At 48.3% G+C, this 16,104-nt stretch overlaps 1 protein-coding gene across 2 annotated transcripts in view; it reads right to left on the bottom strand.

Annotated features, from left to right (window-relative positions):
- LOC135054588 (zinc finger protein OZF-like) overlaps nt 1–16,104 on the bottom strand; it is a 123,924-nt gene that overhangs the window by 45,811 nt on the left and 62,009 nt on the right. For both annotated transcript variants that reach the window (XM_063957756.1, XM_063957757.1), the window contains one exon: nt 5,749–5,832. In XM_063957756.1, the coding sequence (XP_063813826.1) occupies nt 5,749–5,832 (84 nt within the window). The remainder of the gene's footprint in view (nt 1–5,748; nt 5,833–16,104) is intronic.

The raw sequence follows: 16,104 nt of genomic DNA, 5'->3' as shown, positions 1-16,104 counted from the left end.
AGTATGTCCCCTTTTGGACTCTATTCTTAACTCACTGTGTCAAGTCCATTCCAGGACTGACTGAAGAGTAGTAGACGAGTTCCCACCGGTGTGGGCTCCAGCAAGATAGACCCAGCGGTGGATGTGGTAGAAACAAAGGACGATATCTGGTTCTACGAAGCTGAAAAGGCTCTACCTACAAAGAAGGGGAATAAAAACGGTATCCAACCGGTCAAAATGACTGCATCCCACAAAAAATGCGTCACCAACCGTTGTGATGGAACATAGCACAAGAAGGTAGACTTACCAGTGGTATCTGCCGAGATCAATTTAACCAAGCCATCCCCAATCCAGATTATCCCTTGATAGGGAAGATACTCCAGTATTTCTCAGAGTTAGTGCATACCTCCTGTAGCCGCACGGCAGCAAGCTGCAATGTTCTAGATAAGACCCAAGGAATATCCCATCTCTCCCCAGGGTAATTATATCAGATAACAAGGTAACCAACCATTTCTGAATACAAGCACTCCCCCATGCGTATGTAATGCAAATATCATCAAAGCATATAATTAAAATATCACTTAGCTTCCTGTATACAATCCTTTGTGATGGGGCCCTGTGCCGACCAGGGGTTGACTTTCACTTTATTCTATCCACGGCGGGAAAAGAATAAACACTCGGACACCTTGTGAGGATTCGAGACCATCTTGTCACGGCTGACCTAGAGCTTCATCAACAGAGCGACCAGCACATGAGAAGGAATAACTTTACTTCAGCATTCATAATAAATTGTAATACAAATATACACACTTAATTACACATATATCTATATATACACATCTTATATATATATATATATATATATATAAAATCTGTCAGGAACAGCAGGGTCCCTAGTGACATTAATGTGTTCTGAATGTGTATGAACATGTACTGAACGCCAATGTTGTGGATCTAATCGGGAAACATTACGCCGACATAAAACATAGCATTCGTGTCGACAACAGGAAGTAGTAACTGGGCAGAATAACATTTTTTTGTCCCCAAGGGGTCTGAGGGAAATATATACCTAATTTCACTAGGATTTCCCACAAATACTACCACGTCTGTGCTCGAGCTACAGCTCAATGCAAATGTACCATACATATATATATATATACACCTACAGGTATAGGTTTTTTACATTATTTTACACCCAGTCATAATAGTTGGTGCCGACAGGGTCACCCACATACATCTGTGTCTCCCAAACAGTGTTTACTTTGGAAAAGCTTACACTACTGACCTGCTGACACTTAATCTCATGAATCAAGTACCATCTGGAGTCGGCAATGCCGACAGAGGGATTCCCATATCTGTTTGTGGTAGAGCACTCACACATGTCGACACCCGTGCACTAAACACCCACCGACATTGCTAAAATGGGCAGATTTCTGACAGGGAAAACACAGAAACTTTAACCAACTCATTTTACACACGCTCATTATATATATATATATATATATATATATATATGTAGTGCTTCATGGTTGAACCTATTATTGCACTAAATAACTGTGCCCCCCCCATCCCTTCATTTTACACTGTTAGTTGTTTGACAGTGTTTTGGCGGGCCCAGCATATCTGTGGAGAAAATGGCGCTGTATAGAGTTGTGAGGGCTAAGCCACGCCCCCTTCTCGGCGCGCTTCAGTCCCGTTATTTTTGTACATTTTTATTCTGGTGGGGGTCAGTATACAGTGCCTATGCACTGTATATCACTTTGCCAGGTCATATCTAAGAGGTATATTGCTGCCCAGGGCACCCATGTAGTACTGCTTGTTTGTGGGAGCAATGGCGCACAGCGCGACCGCTGCGTGGTACCTCAGAGACCCTGATGTCTTCTGCCATCACTGAAGTCTTCTGTTCTTCTAATACTCACCCGGCTTCTTTCTTCTGGCTCTGTGAGGGTGGTGACGGCGCGGCTCCGGGAACAAGCAGCTAGGCGAACCAAGTGATCAGACCCTCTGGAGCTAATGATGTCCAGTAGCCTAAGAAGCAGAGCCCTTGAACTCAGAAGAAGTAGGTCTGCTTCTCTCCCCTCAGTCCCACGATGCAGGGAGCCTGTAGCCAGCAGGTCTCCCTGAAAATAATAAACCTAACAAAGTCTTTTCAGAGAAACTCAGTAGAGCTCCCCTAGTGTGTGTCCAGTCTCTCTGGGCACAGAATCTAACTGAGGTCTGGAGGAGGGACATAGAGGGAGGAGCCAGTTCACACCCATTCAAAGTCTTATAGTGTGCCCATGTCTCCTGCGGATCCCGTCTATACCCCATGGTCCTTTTGGTGTCCCCAGCATGCTCTAGGACGTATGAGAAATGTTACTTTATCCGCACTACTAATCTTGTCTCATAACAGTATAAATCCTCCTGTCTATTAATATCTACACATTAAAAACTTCAGCGTGTGAATATTATATACAGATGTGTTGTCATACACACCTCTCATGGGCATGGATCTGGTGTTACACAAAAACCATGTTACAGAATAAATATGTGTGATGCGTGTGTGCACAGGACAGACAAAGGCGTATGCAGAGCATTTTATTAGAGAGCGCACCATCGGAGGGGCGTGTGAAGCAACGATAATTGGCACTCACTGCAATATACGTCTCTCATCCACACCATCATCTCCTCCCAGCGACGACTCTCAGCAACACCATCATCTCCTCCCTGCGACGTCTCTCAGCCACACCATCATCTCCTCCCTGCGACGTTTCTCAGCCACACCATCATGTCCTCCCTGCATCGTCTCTCAGCTACACCATCATCTCCTCCCTGCGACGTCTCTCAGTCACACCATCATCTCCTCCCTGCGACGTCTCTCAGCCGCACCATCATCTCCTCCCTGCGACGTCTCTCAGCCACACCATCATCTCCCTGCATTGTCTCTCAGCTACACCATCATCTCCTCCCTGCGACGTCTCTCAGTCACACCATCATCTCCTCCCTGCACCGTCTCACAGCCACACCATCATCTCCTCCCTGTGACGTCTCTCAGCCACACCATCATCTCCTCCCTGCATCGTCTCTCAGCTACACCATCATCTCCTCCCTGCGACGTTTCTCAGTCACACCATCATCTCCTCCCTGCACCGTCTCATAGCCGCACCATCATCTCCTCCCTGCGACGTCTCTCAGCCACACCATCATCTCCTTCCTGTGACGTCTCTCAGCCACACCATCATCTCCTCCCTGCATTGTCTCTCAGCTACACCATCATCTCCTCCCTGCGACGTCTCACAGCCACACCATCATCTCCTCCCTGCGACGTCTCTCAGCCACACCATCATCTCCTCCCTGCGACGTCTCTCATCCACACCATCATCTCCTCCCAGTGACGACTCTCAGCCACACCATCATCTCCTCCCTGCGACGTCTCTCAGCCACACCATCATCTCCTCCCTGCAACGTTTCTCAGCCACACCATCATGTCCTCCCTGCATCGTCTCTCAGCCACACCATCATCTCCTCCCTGCGACATCTCTCAGCCACACCATCATCTCCTTCCTGTGACGTCTCTCAGCCACACCATCATCTCCTCCCTGCATCGTCTCTCAGCTACACCATCATCTCCTCCCTGCGACGTCTCACAGCCACACCATCATCTCCTCCCTGCGATGTCTCTCAGCCACACCATCATCTCCTCCCTGCGATGTCTCACAGCCACACCATCATCTTCTCCCTGTGACGTCTCACAGCCACACCATCATCTCCTCCCTGCGATGTCTCACAGCCACACCATCATCTCCTCCCTGCGACGTCTCACAGCCACACCATCATCTCCTCCCTGCGACGTCTCTCAGCCACACCATCATCTCCTCCCTGCGACGTCTCTCAGCCACACCATCATCTCCTCCATGCGTCGTCTCTCATCCGCACCATCATCTCCTCCCTGCATCGTCTCACAGCCACACCATCATCTCCTCCCTGCGACGTCTCTCAGCCACACCATCATCTCCTCCCTGCGTCGTCTCTCATCCGCATTATCATCTCCTCCCTGCGACGTCTCACAGCCGCGCCATCATCTCCTCCCTGTGACGTCTCACAGCCACACCATCATCTCCTCCCTGCGATGTCTCACAGCCACACCATCATCTCATCACTGCGACGTCTCAACCACACTATCATCTCCTCCCTGCGACGTATCTCAGCAACACCATTATCTCCTCCTTGAGCCGTCTCTTAGCCACACCATCTCCTCTCTGCGTTGTCTTTCAGCCACACCATCATCTCTTCCCTGCACCCTCTCTCAGCCACACCATCATCTCCTCCCTGCGACGTCTCACAGCCGCACCATCATCTCCTCCCTGCAACGTCTCACAGCCACACCATCATCTCCTCCCTGCGACGTCTCACAGCCACACCATCATCTCCTCCCTGCGACGTCTCACAGCCACACCATCATCTCCTCCCTGCGATGTCTCACAGCCACACCATCATCTTCTCCCTGTGACGTCTCACAGCCACACCATCATCTCCTCCCTGCGATGTCTCACAGCCACACCATCATCTCATCACTGCGACGTCTCACAGCCACACTATCATCTCCTCCTGCGACGTTTCACAGCCACACCATCATCTCCTCCCTGCAACGTCTCACAGCCACACCATCATCTCCTCCCTGCGACGTCTCACAGGCACACCATCATCTCCTCCCTGCGACGTCTCACAGCCACACCATCATCTCCTCCCTGCGATGTCTCACAGCCACACCATCATCTCATCACTGCGACGTCTCAACCACACCATCATCTCCTCCCTGCAAAGTCTCTCATCCACACCATTATCTCCTCCTTGAGCCATCTTTTAGCCACACCATCTCCTCTCCGCGTTGTCTCTCAGCCACATCATCTCGTCCCTGCACCCTCTCTCAGCCACACTATCATCTCCTCCCTGCGTTGTCTCTCATCCTCACCATCATCTACTCCCTGCGATGTCTCTCAGCCACACCATCACTTCCTCCCTGCGAGGTCTCTCAGCCACACCATCATCTCCTCCCTGCGACGTCTCAGCCACACCATCATCTCCTCCCTCCATCATCTCTCAGCTACACCATCATCTCCTCCCTGCATCATCTTTCAGCCACACCATCATCTCCTCCTTGCGTTGTCGCTCAGCAACAAATCGCCTCCTCCCTGCGTCGTCGCTCAGCCACACCATCTCCCGTCTGCATTTTTTACCACCCCCTAACATTGTGTCCCTCAACCTGCCCCCCTTCATTCTGTGTCTCTCAGCCTCATACCCTTCAGTGTCTCTCAGCCTGACCCTCCTTCACCTTTATGTCTCTCTGCACCCCCCGTCCCACACTTATGCTCTCACCTGAATGTCAGTGTGAGCCACGGACGGTGAGGCCAAGTGATGCAGTCAGACAGTAAGGGAGTGTGATGTAATGTCAGCGCCGCGCTCCGTGCCTCTAAGCATAATGTGGTGGCGGTAAAGGCAAGCCGGGTCACAGGTGCAAATTGTGCGGCGGGTGGTACGACGTACCCGCTACAAAATTTTTAAGGGTTCGCTGTACCCGGCTACATAATAACGTGTAAGATACTGATGTGTGAAGCGTGTGTGTACAGGATACAAATGTATGATGCGTGTGTGTGTACAGGATACAAATGTATGATGCGTGTGTGTACAGGATACAGATGTGTGATGTAGCACTATGTATGATTTGTGTATAGTGTAATTACACACAGTGATACTATACACACACAGGACTGTGATTACACCACCACTTACCCAGTGACACGGGGACCCCGTCATTCTCCATCATCTCCTCTGTCACCGACCCTTCTGTCTCTGGATCAGGAAATGACACATTTACTGCAATATACAGATAGGTTTCATACAATGAAATGTAAGTCACATGGTAATGACCGTTTCCTGATGCCCATTATTAACGATATACTTTAAGAGAGGCTCTCTCTTTTTTTATACACAGCTGGTCTATTGGAGATAGCAGCTTGCCAGCTGTAGAGAAATAATACACTTATGGGCTGGCAGAGGGCTGGGACAGAGACGTAACGGAGAGACGCCCTTTATTATCCACCCAAGATAGCTAGTCTTCATGAGGTACTTACTGCAGGTTCCCTGCTGCAGCCTGAGCACTTGGGGGAGGCTCAGTGGCCACCCTCCGGGATGCAGGTACCTGGTGCTGCCGTGGATCCTTATAGTACACCAGCCCCACAGCACCATGGGAGCTGCACCAGGTGTAAGGGAGGGAGCGCTGCATCCCCTGTGTATCAGGCAAACTGGGGGTTACAACTCCTGATGCACTACGGGATCTCTATGCCTCGAATGACTTCCCCGCCTTGTGCACAAGCCAAAAGCAAGAGAACATTGGGTTTGGTCCTAAAGGAGTATAGGGCGGGATGTAATGGTGTCCAAGTTCACTGGATGTGTAGGATGCCGTCCGAAACGCAAACGTTTTTTTTAAAGGGTCAGTCATTTACAAGGCAAAACCACGCCTTGTAAGTGAATGCTCCTTTAAAAAAAAAACTTCGGAGTTCATCCGGCATCCCGTACGTCCCTGCGAACTCGGACTCCATTACATTCTGCTCACAGTGAGCGTTTTGGTGGCTGGTACAGTAATCCAGGGACAGGGATAATCCAGGGATTATAGCCCCTGTAAAATAGTGGGTAGGATAGAGCTACTGGTTCCTGTAAGATAGTGGGTAGGATAGAGCTACGGGTTCCTGTAAGATAGTGGGTAGGATAGAGCTACGGGTTCCTGTAAGATAGTGGGTAGGATAGCGCTACGGATCCCTGTAAGATAGTGGGTAGTAGTGTTCACTCTAGGAGTGAAAAGGGGCAGGGCACCGGACTCTGGGGGCGCGGCCACGCAAATTAGGGGATTTGGCCACGCCTACGTCATTTTAGAGGGCGGTGCGGCCCACAGACGCTACTATAGAGAGTGTCTGTGGCCGGCGACGTCACTGTTGGGGGTGTACCCAGCACCTCCGTCGGTGCTGGGCTTCCCCCAGCCCTCTCCCAATGCGTGAATGGATGCCGCGCACATGCGCACGGCATCTATACACGCCAATAGGGCAGGAAGCGGGCGGCTGTTTTAGCAGGGTGCCGCAAAAAGGGCAGGGCGGGTTTTGCCTGCTAAAAAACGGGCAGGGCGCGGCGCCCTGCTAAAACAGCCTAGAGTGAACACTAGGTAGGATAGACTTAAGGGTCCCTGTAAGATAGTGGGTAGGATAGCACTACGGGTCCCTGTAAGATAGTGGGTAGAATAGCACTACAGCTCCCTGTAAGATAGCGGGTAGGATAGCACTACGGGTCCCTGTAAGATAGCGGGTAGGATAGCACTACGGGTCCCTGTAAGATAGTGGGTAGGATAGCACTACAGGTCCCTGTAAGATAGTGGTTAGGATAATGAGTCCCTGTAAGATAGTGGGTAGGATAGCACTACGGGTCCCTGTAAAATAGCGGGTAGGATAGCACTACGGGTCCCTGTAAGATAGTGGGTTGGATAGAGCTAAGGGTGCCTGTAAGATAGTGGGTAGGATAGAGCTACGTATCCCTGTAAGATAGTCGCACGCAGCCGAATAAGCAAGGACTGAGATCCCAACTGTGTGTGCCCGTGTCTCCGTCTGACCATGGCCTCCTGTGCTGCCTGAAGTGACATACGAACGGCCCATGTTTAAGCCACCATATCTAACACCGTCTGCCCCAATCCCAACAGAAGAAGTGTGCGTGTGAAAAAAGTCTGATGGCCTAAGTTCCTGTACCTATGGGTTAACACGGTCACGGCCACCTAAAAAACTGTAAGACTATACGTCGGGGATTACTGTCCAAGCTCAGGCTAAAAAAAAAACAACAAAAAAAATAAGATTTTACTTACCGGTAAATCTTATACTCGTAGTCCGTAGTGGATGCTGGGGACTCCGTAAGGACTATGGGAATAGACGGGCTCCGCAGGAGACATGGGCACTTTAAGAAAGAATTTAGATTCTGGTGTGCTCTGGCTCCTCCCTCTATGTCCCTCCTCCAGACCTCAGTTAGAGAAACTGTGCCCGGAAGAGCGGACAGTACAAGGAAAGGATTTTGGAAATCCAGGGCAAGACTCATACCAGTCACACCAATCACACCGTATAACTTGTGATAAACGTACCCAGTCAACAGTATGAACAACAACAGAGCATCAGTTCAAGCCTGATGCAACAATAACATAGCCCTTATTGCAGCAATAACTATATACAAGTATTGCAGAAGAAGTACGCACTTGGGACGGGCGCCCAGCATCCACTGCAGACTACGAGAAATAGATTCACCGGTAAGTAAAATCTTATTTTTTCTAACGTCCTAGTGGATGCTGGGGACTCCGTAAGGACCATGGGGATTATACCAAAGCTCCCAAACGGGCGGGAGAGTGCGGATGACTCTGCAGCACCGAATGAGCAAACACAAGGTCCATCTCAGCCAGGGTATCAAACTTGTAGAACTTTGCAAAAGTGTTTGAACCTGACCAAGTAACCGCTCGGCACAGCTGTAATGCCGAGACCCCTCGGGCAGCCGCTCAAGAGGAGCCCACCTTCCTAGTGGAATGGGCCTTAACTGATTTTGGCAAAGGCAATCCAGCCGCAGAATGAGCCTGCTGAATCGTGTTACAGATCCAGCGAGCAATAGTTTGCTTTGAAGCAGGAGCACCCAGCTTGTTGGATGCATACAGGATAAACAGTGACTCCGTTTTCCCGACTCTAGCCGTTCTGGCTACATAAACCTACAAAGCCCTGACCACATCCAGTAACTCGGAATCCTCCAAGTCACGAGTAGCCACAGGCACCACAATAGGTTGGTTCATATGAAAAAATGACACCACTTTTGACAGAACTTGTGGACGGGTCCACAATTCTGCTCTATCCATATGGAAAACCAGATAGGGGCTTTAATGTGACAAAGCCGCTAATTCTGACACACGCCTAGCCGAAGCCAAGGCTAATAGCACAACCACTTTCCACGTGAGATATTTTAACTCCACTGCTTTAAGTGGTTCAAACCAGTGTGATTTCAGGAAACTTAACACCACGTTAAGATCCCAAGGTTCCACTGGAGGCACAAAAGGAGGCTGAATATGCAGCACTCCCTTTACAAATGTCTGAACTTCTGGTAGAGATGCCAACTCTTTTTGAAAGAAAATGGATAGGGCCGAAATCTGGACCTTAATGGAACCCAATTTTAGGCCCAAATTCACTCCTGACTGTAGGAAGTGAAGGAAACTGCCCAGCTGGAATTCCTCTGTAGAAGCATTCCTGGCCTCACACCAAGCAACATATTTTCGCCATATACGGTGATAATGTTTAGCCAGCAATCACGTCCTTCCTAGCATTTATCCGCGTAGGAATGACCTCTTCTGGAATGCCCTTTTCTGCTAGGATACAGCGTTCAACCGCCATGCCGTCAAACGCAGCCGCAGTAAGTCTTGGAACAGACAGGGCCCCTGTTGCAACAAGTCCTGTCTTAGAGGCAGAGGCCATGGGTCCTCTGTGAGCATTTCTTGCAGATCTGGATACCAAGTCCTTCGTGGCCAATCCGGGACAATGAGGATTGTTCTCAATACTCTTTTTCTTATTATCCTCAGCACCTTGGGTATGAGAGGAAGAGGAGGAAATACATAGACCGACTGGAACACCCACGGTGTCACCAGTGCGTCCACAGCTATCGCCTGAGGGTCTCATGACCTGGCTCAAAACCTCTGTAGCTTTTTGTTGAGGTGGGATGCCATCATGTCCACCTGTGGCAGTTCCCACCGACTTGCACTCTGCGTGAAGACTTCTTTATGAAGTCCCCACTCTCCCGGGTGGAAGTCGTGCCTGCTGAGGAAGACTGCTTCCCAGTTGTCCACTCCCGGGATGAACACTGCTGACAGTACGCTTACGTGATTCTCCGCCCAGCGAAGAATTCTGGTGGCTTCTGACTGAATCAGAACCGGTTGGTCGCGAAGCAGGGTCTCCATTTGACATAGGGCGTTGTATACGGCCCTTAGTTCCAGGATGTTGATGTGAAGGCAAGTCTCCTGACTTGCCCACAGACCTTGGAACTTTTTTCCCTGTGTGACTGCTCCCCACCCCCGGAGGCTTGCATCCATGGTCACCAGGATCCAGTCCTGAATGCCGAATCTGCGGCCCTCGAGAAGGTGAGCACTCTGCAGCCACCACAGGCGAGACACCCTGGCACTGGGAGATAGGGTAATTAACCGATGCATCTGAAGATGTGATCCGGACCACTTGTCCAGTAAGTCCCATTGAAAGGTCCTCGCATGGAACCTGCCGAAGGGAATGGCCTCGTATGATGCCACCATCCTTCCCAGGACTCGAGTGCAGTGATGCACTGACACCTGTTTTGGTTTTAACAGGTTCCTGACCAGTGTCATGAGCTCCTGAGCTCTCTCTATTGGGAGATAAACTTTTCTGGTCTGTGTCTAGAAACAAGTCTAGGAAAGACAGATGAGCCGTAGGAACCAACTGCGACTTTGGAATATTTAGAATCCAGCCGTGTTGCCGTTACACTTCCAGAGAAAGTGATACGCTGTTCAGCAACTGCTCTCTTGATCTCGCTTTTATGAGGAGATCGTCCCAGTACGGGATAATTGTGACACCTTGCTTCCGCAGGAACAACATCATTTTCGCCATTACCTTGGTGAATATTCTCGGGGCCGTGGAGAGACCAAACGACAACGTCTGAAATTGGTAATGACAATCCTGTACTGCAAATTTGAGGTACGCCTGATGAGGTGGATAAATGGGGACATGAAGGTATGCCTCCTTTATGTCCAGAGACCCCATAAAATCTCCCCCTTTCAGGCTTGCGATGACAGCTCTTAGTGATTCCATCTTGAACTTGAACCCTTTCAAGTATATGTTCAGGGATTTTAAATTCAATATGGGTCTGACCGAACCGTCCGGTTTCGGGACTACAACATGGTCGAATAATAACCCCCTCCTTGTTGATGGAGGGGAACCTTGACCACCACCTGTTGAAGATACAATTTGTGAATTGCAGTTAACACTATTTCCCTCTCGTGGGGGGAAGCCGGCAGGGCCGTCGGTGAGGGGTCATCTCCTCAAAGTCCAGCTAGTATCCCTGAGACACAATATCTATTGCCCACGGATTCAACAGGGAGTGAACCCACTTGTGGCTGAAATTACGAAGACATGCCCCCACCGGGCCTAGCTCCGCCTATGGAGCCCCAGCAACATGCAGTGGATTTTGTAGAGGCCGGGGAGGACTTCTGTTCCTGGGAACTAGCTGTGTTGTGCAGCTTCTTTCCGTACCTCGGACTTTCTTGTGTCTTTGTAATCGAAAGGCTGCATTTGATAATGTCATGCTTTCCTAGGCTGTGCAGGAATATAAGGCAAAAGATCAGAATTGCCAGCCATAGCTGTGGAGACCAGGTCCGAGATCCCTTCTCCACAAAATCCTCAGCCTTCCATATGCCTCTTAAGTCGGCATCACCTGTCCATTGCATATCTACAGGACACATCAAGCAGAAACCGACATAGCGTTGACTCTAGAACCCAGTAGACTAATGCCTCTTTGGGCATGTTTTATATATATATATATATCTATATCTATATCAAGACAGCATCATTAATATATCTATCTATATATATACACACACATATATATATATATATATATATATACATACATACATACTAGGGTCTCAATCTCTGCTGAGAAGGTACCTGTCCACGCTGCTACAGCGCTATAAACCCATGCCGACACAATCGCCGGTCTGAGTAGTGTACCAGAATGTGTACGCTATCTGCAGGATCCCTGAGGATAGCTGTTAAGTCAGGGCTATTTTTTGGGCAAACTTGACACCCTAGGGGAAGATTCCCATCGTATCCTGGCCCTAGTAGGGAAAGGATACTCCCTGAGAATTCTTTGTGGGAAGCTGCAGCTTCTTGTCTGGAGATTCTCGCTCTTTTTCCTCATGAGAGAAGGGAAATTTACCTCAGCTTTCTTCCCCTTAAACATGTGTACCCTTGTGTCAGGGACAGATGAGTCATCAGTGATATGCAAATCATCTTTTATTACAATAATCATATATTGAATATCTTTTAGCCATTTTGGCTGTAACTTTGCATTATCGTAGTCGACACTGGAGTCAGACTCCGTGTCGATATCAGTGTCTATTATTTTGGATAGTGAGCATTGAGAGACTCTGAAGATTTCTGCGACATAGGGACAGACATGGGTAGATTCCCTGTCTGTTCTCTAATCTTTTGTGCAATAAATTCACCTTAGCACTTAATTACACATATCCAAACAGGTATCGGCGTTGTCGACGGAGACACCCCTCACACACATATTTGCTCCATCTCCTCCATAGGGGAGCCTTTTACCTCAGACATGTCGACACACACGTACCGACACACCACACACTCAGGGAATGCTCATCTGAAGACAATTCCCGCACAAGGCCCTTAGGAGAGACAGAGAGAGAGTATGCCAGCACACACCCCAGTGCTATTAACCCAGGAATAACACAGTAACTTAATGTTACATAGAAACATAGAATTTGTCGGCAGATAAGAACCACTTAGCCCATCTAGTCTGCCCCTTTTTTTTTTATATTATTTTTTTATCTCTAACCTTATTTGATCCTTATTTCTTTGTAAGGATATCCTTATGTCTATCCCATGCATGTTTAAATTGCTCTACTGTTTTAGACTCTACCACCTCTGATGGGAGGCTATTCCACTTGTCCACTACCCTTTCTGTGAATTAATTTTTCCGCAAATTTCCCCTGAACCTCCTCCCCTCCAGTTTCAGTGCATATCCTCGTGTCCTATTGCTTCTCTTCATTTGGAGAATGTTTCCCTCCTGGACCTTGGTAAAACCCTTGATATATGTGAAAGTTTCTATCATGTTCCCCCTTTCCCTTCTCTGCTCCAAACTATACATATTAAGATTTCTTAGTCTTTCTGGGTATGTTTTGTGATGTAGGCTATGCACCATTTTAGTTGCCCTCCTTTGTACAGTTTATAATGTATTAATATCCTTTTGAAGATATGGCCTCCAGAACTGAATACAGTATTCTAGATGAGGCCGTCTGTTGCCAGCAGAGCTCCCTGAAAATAAAAAACCTAACAAAATACTTTCTTACAGCAAGCTCAGGAGAGCTCACTGAACAGCACCCAGCTCGTCCGGGCACATATTCAAACTGAGGTCTGGAGGAGGGACATAGAGGGAGGAGCCAGAGCACACCAGAATCTAAATTCTTTCTTAAAGTGCCCATGTCTCCTGCGGAGCCCGTCTATTCCCATGGTCCTTACGGAGTCCCCAGCATCCACTAGGACGTTAGAGAAAAAAAAATTAACTGCAGCCTGTGAGCTGCCTTCAGGACTAATTGAATAGCTCAGATACTTCAATAAGCTTTAGGTAAATAACCACTGCTAATTGAATTCCCCCGTAAGTCTAAGTGTGAACATGCAGCATATATTTACATGTGATCCAAAACTAGGGGCTCATTATAGAAGCATGTGAGCCTGCACTATTACAGGTAGAGGAGGCTCAATAAATAATACCACCTATAGATTAATACTATAAAATATATAGAGAGCACATTACCTGGCTCCTGATAAGGATGCAATGGCTATGACAAAATGGCAGCTGAAGCCTATGCGGCTCGGAGTATAAGGTATGAGGACAGATTTATGTTACTCTAGTGATAGGGGCGGGGCTGATACACGCTGCGGTTAGTCGTAGAACGTCCTCACTGTGCGCTACCGCCTGATTGGCTCGCCGGTGCGCCAATCATAGCTCTGAGGGGGATAAGAGGGGCGATCACTGTGAAAAGGGGATGTAACAGACGGTAGGCATCGCCACTCGGGATTGAAATAGACGGGGGGTTTCCGCTTGCATGCGCAACTTCCGGTTGCCAGCAGTAGAAGGAGGAAGTAGAGAGCGGCCATTGCTGTGTCTGGCAGCAAGTAATGATATGACCTAGCTCACTTGGTTTTAGCATCTGCCATAACATATTGTACAGGAGGAGCAGCCTGTGGTGCTGTGTAATCATTATTCAGGTAGTGCAGGCTGTAGTGATATATTTAATACAAGTTGAGTAGCCTGTGATGCTGCATCATCTGTGTACAGGTAGAGCAGTCTTTAGTGTTAAATATATAGGGCAGGTCAGGAGGAGTAGCTTTTGGAACTTCATTATCATTATATATGTAGAGCATGGTATATTGGTGGTCATTCCGAGTTGTTCGCTCAGTAAATTTTTTCGCATCGCAGCGATTTTCTGCTTAGTGCACATGCGCAATGTCCGCACTGCGACTGCGCCAAGTAAATTTGCTATGCAGTTAGGATTTTTACTCACGGCATTACAAGGTTTTTTCTTCGTTCTGTTGATCGTAATGTGATTGACAGGAAGTGGGTGTTTCTGGGCGGAAACAGGCCATTTTATGGGCGTGTGGGAAAAAACGCTACCGTTTCTGGGAAAAACGCGGGAGTGGCTGAAGAAACGGAGGAGTGTCTGGGCGAACGCTGGGTGTGTTTGTGACGTCAAACCAGGAACGACAAGCACTGAACTGATCGCACTGGCAGAGTAAGTCTCGAGCTACTCAGAAACTGCACAGAGATGTCTTTTCGCAATATTGCGAATCTTTCGTTCGCAATTTTAAGAAGCTAAGATTCACTCCCAGTAGGCGGCGGCTTAGCGTGTGCAAAGCTGCTAAAAGCAGCTTGCGAGCGAACAACTCGGAATGAGGGCCATTGTTATATACAATACAGAAGGAGATGCCTGTGGTTATGTGTTGTCATACAGGTAAAGGAGGCTTTAGTGGTAAATACATAGCACAGTAGGAGCAGCCTTTGGTACTGCATTTTCATTATACAGGTAGAAGGCTGTAGTACAGTGGTTCCCAAACTTTTTTGAATCACGGCGCTCTAGAGTATCAGAATTTTTTTCACGGCACCCCTTCGCCAAAACTTTTTTATTGAGAGATTTAGAATTATTATTAAATGCAGTAAATTGTGTTTATATGTCATCCTTAGGTTCAATTGTATGGTGTGCGACAGGAATTGCTACGGTTTGTCCACATATTATGATTGGCAGCCACCTGCACTGGTTTTGCCTGTTACACTGATCATAAATACTTACATTTGTCCTGGACCACCAATCCAAGGCGCCCCTGCAAGTGTCCTGAGGCACCCCGGGGGGCCTAGGCACACAGTTTGGGAACCACTGCTGTAGTGTTTATATATATATATATATATATATATATATAGTTCAGGGAGAGTTGGCTGTAATGCTGCTCGGTCATCACACAGAGCAAGATATATTGTTTATAATGCAGATGGAGCAGAGTCTGGTGCTGCGTTGTCATACAGTTAGGTCAGTTTCCAGTGTTGGTACAATACAGGTGGGCCAGACTTTATTGGTACTATAATACAGATGGAGCAGTCTCTGGTGCGGTGTTACCATAATGCAGCTAGATCAGATGCCATTGTTGGTATAATACAGGTGGAGCAGACTCTCTTGTTACTATAATGTAACCCCCCCCTCACTTAAACCTTAGAGTGATAATACTCACTGCGCCTCCACGGCTATATGTATGTATTCTTTAGGTCTGCTTGGGTGACCTAGTTTTAGGGATGTGGTCTTCATCGATGGCAAAACTGCGAGTGATCATCGATGGTCACTAATTATGCTATGGGAGACCATCGATGGCCATCCCTCTTATGTCTGTGAATGACCCATGGGCCAATCACAGACCGGGGGCGGGGCTTCCTGGGTGCTGGGGGCAAAGCTATGCTCCGTGTCCCAGCATCTTTAAAAAAAAAACTAGGATTTTAATACCTACCGGTAAATCCTTTTCTCACAGTCCGTAGAGGATGCTGTGGTCCACTTTAGTACCATGGGGTATAGACGGTTCCGTAAGGGTGTGAACTGGCTCCTCTTTCTACGCCCCTCCTCCAGACCTCAGTTATAGGAACTGTGCCCAGGGAGACGGAAAGGATTTACTTATAATTAAATGGTGAGGTTCATACCAGCTCACACCTCAACCATGCTGCACAACATGGCATTCAATATAACACATGCCAACGGGCATGAACAATTGCAGCAACATGCTGAAA

The sequence above is a fragment of the Pseudophryne corroboree genome, chromosome 3 (assembly GCF_028390025.1).
Source record: "Pseudophryne corroboree isolate aPseCor3 chromosome 3, aPseCor3.hap2, whole genome shotgun sequence".
Classification (NCBI taxonomy): Eukaryota; Metazoa; Chordata; class Amphibia; order Anura; family Myobatrachidae; genus Pseudophryne; species Pseudophryne corroboree.
Note: the sequence above shows the minus strand (reverse complement) of the source record. Positions and strands in the feature narration are given on the sequence as shown.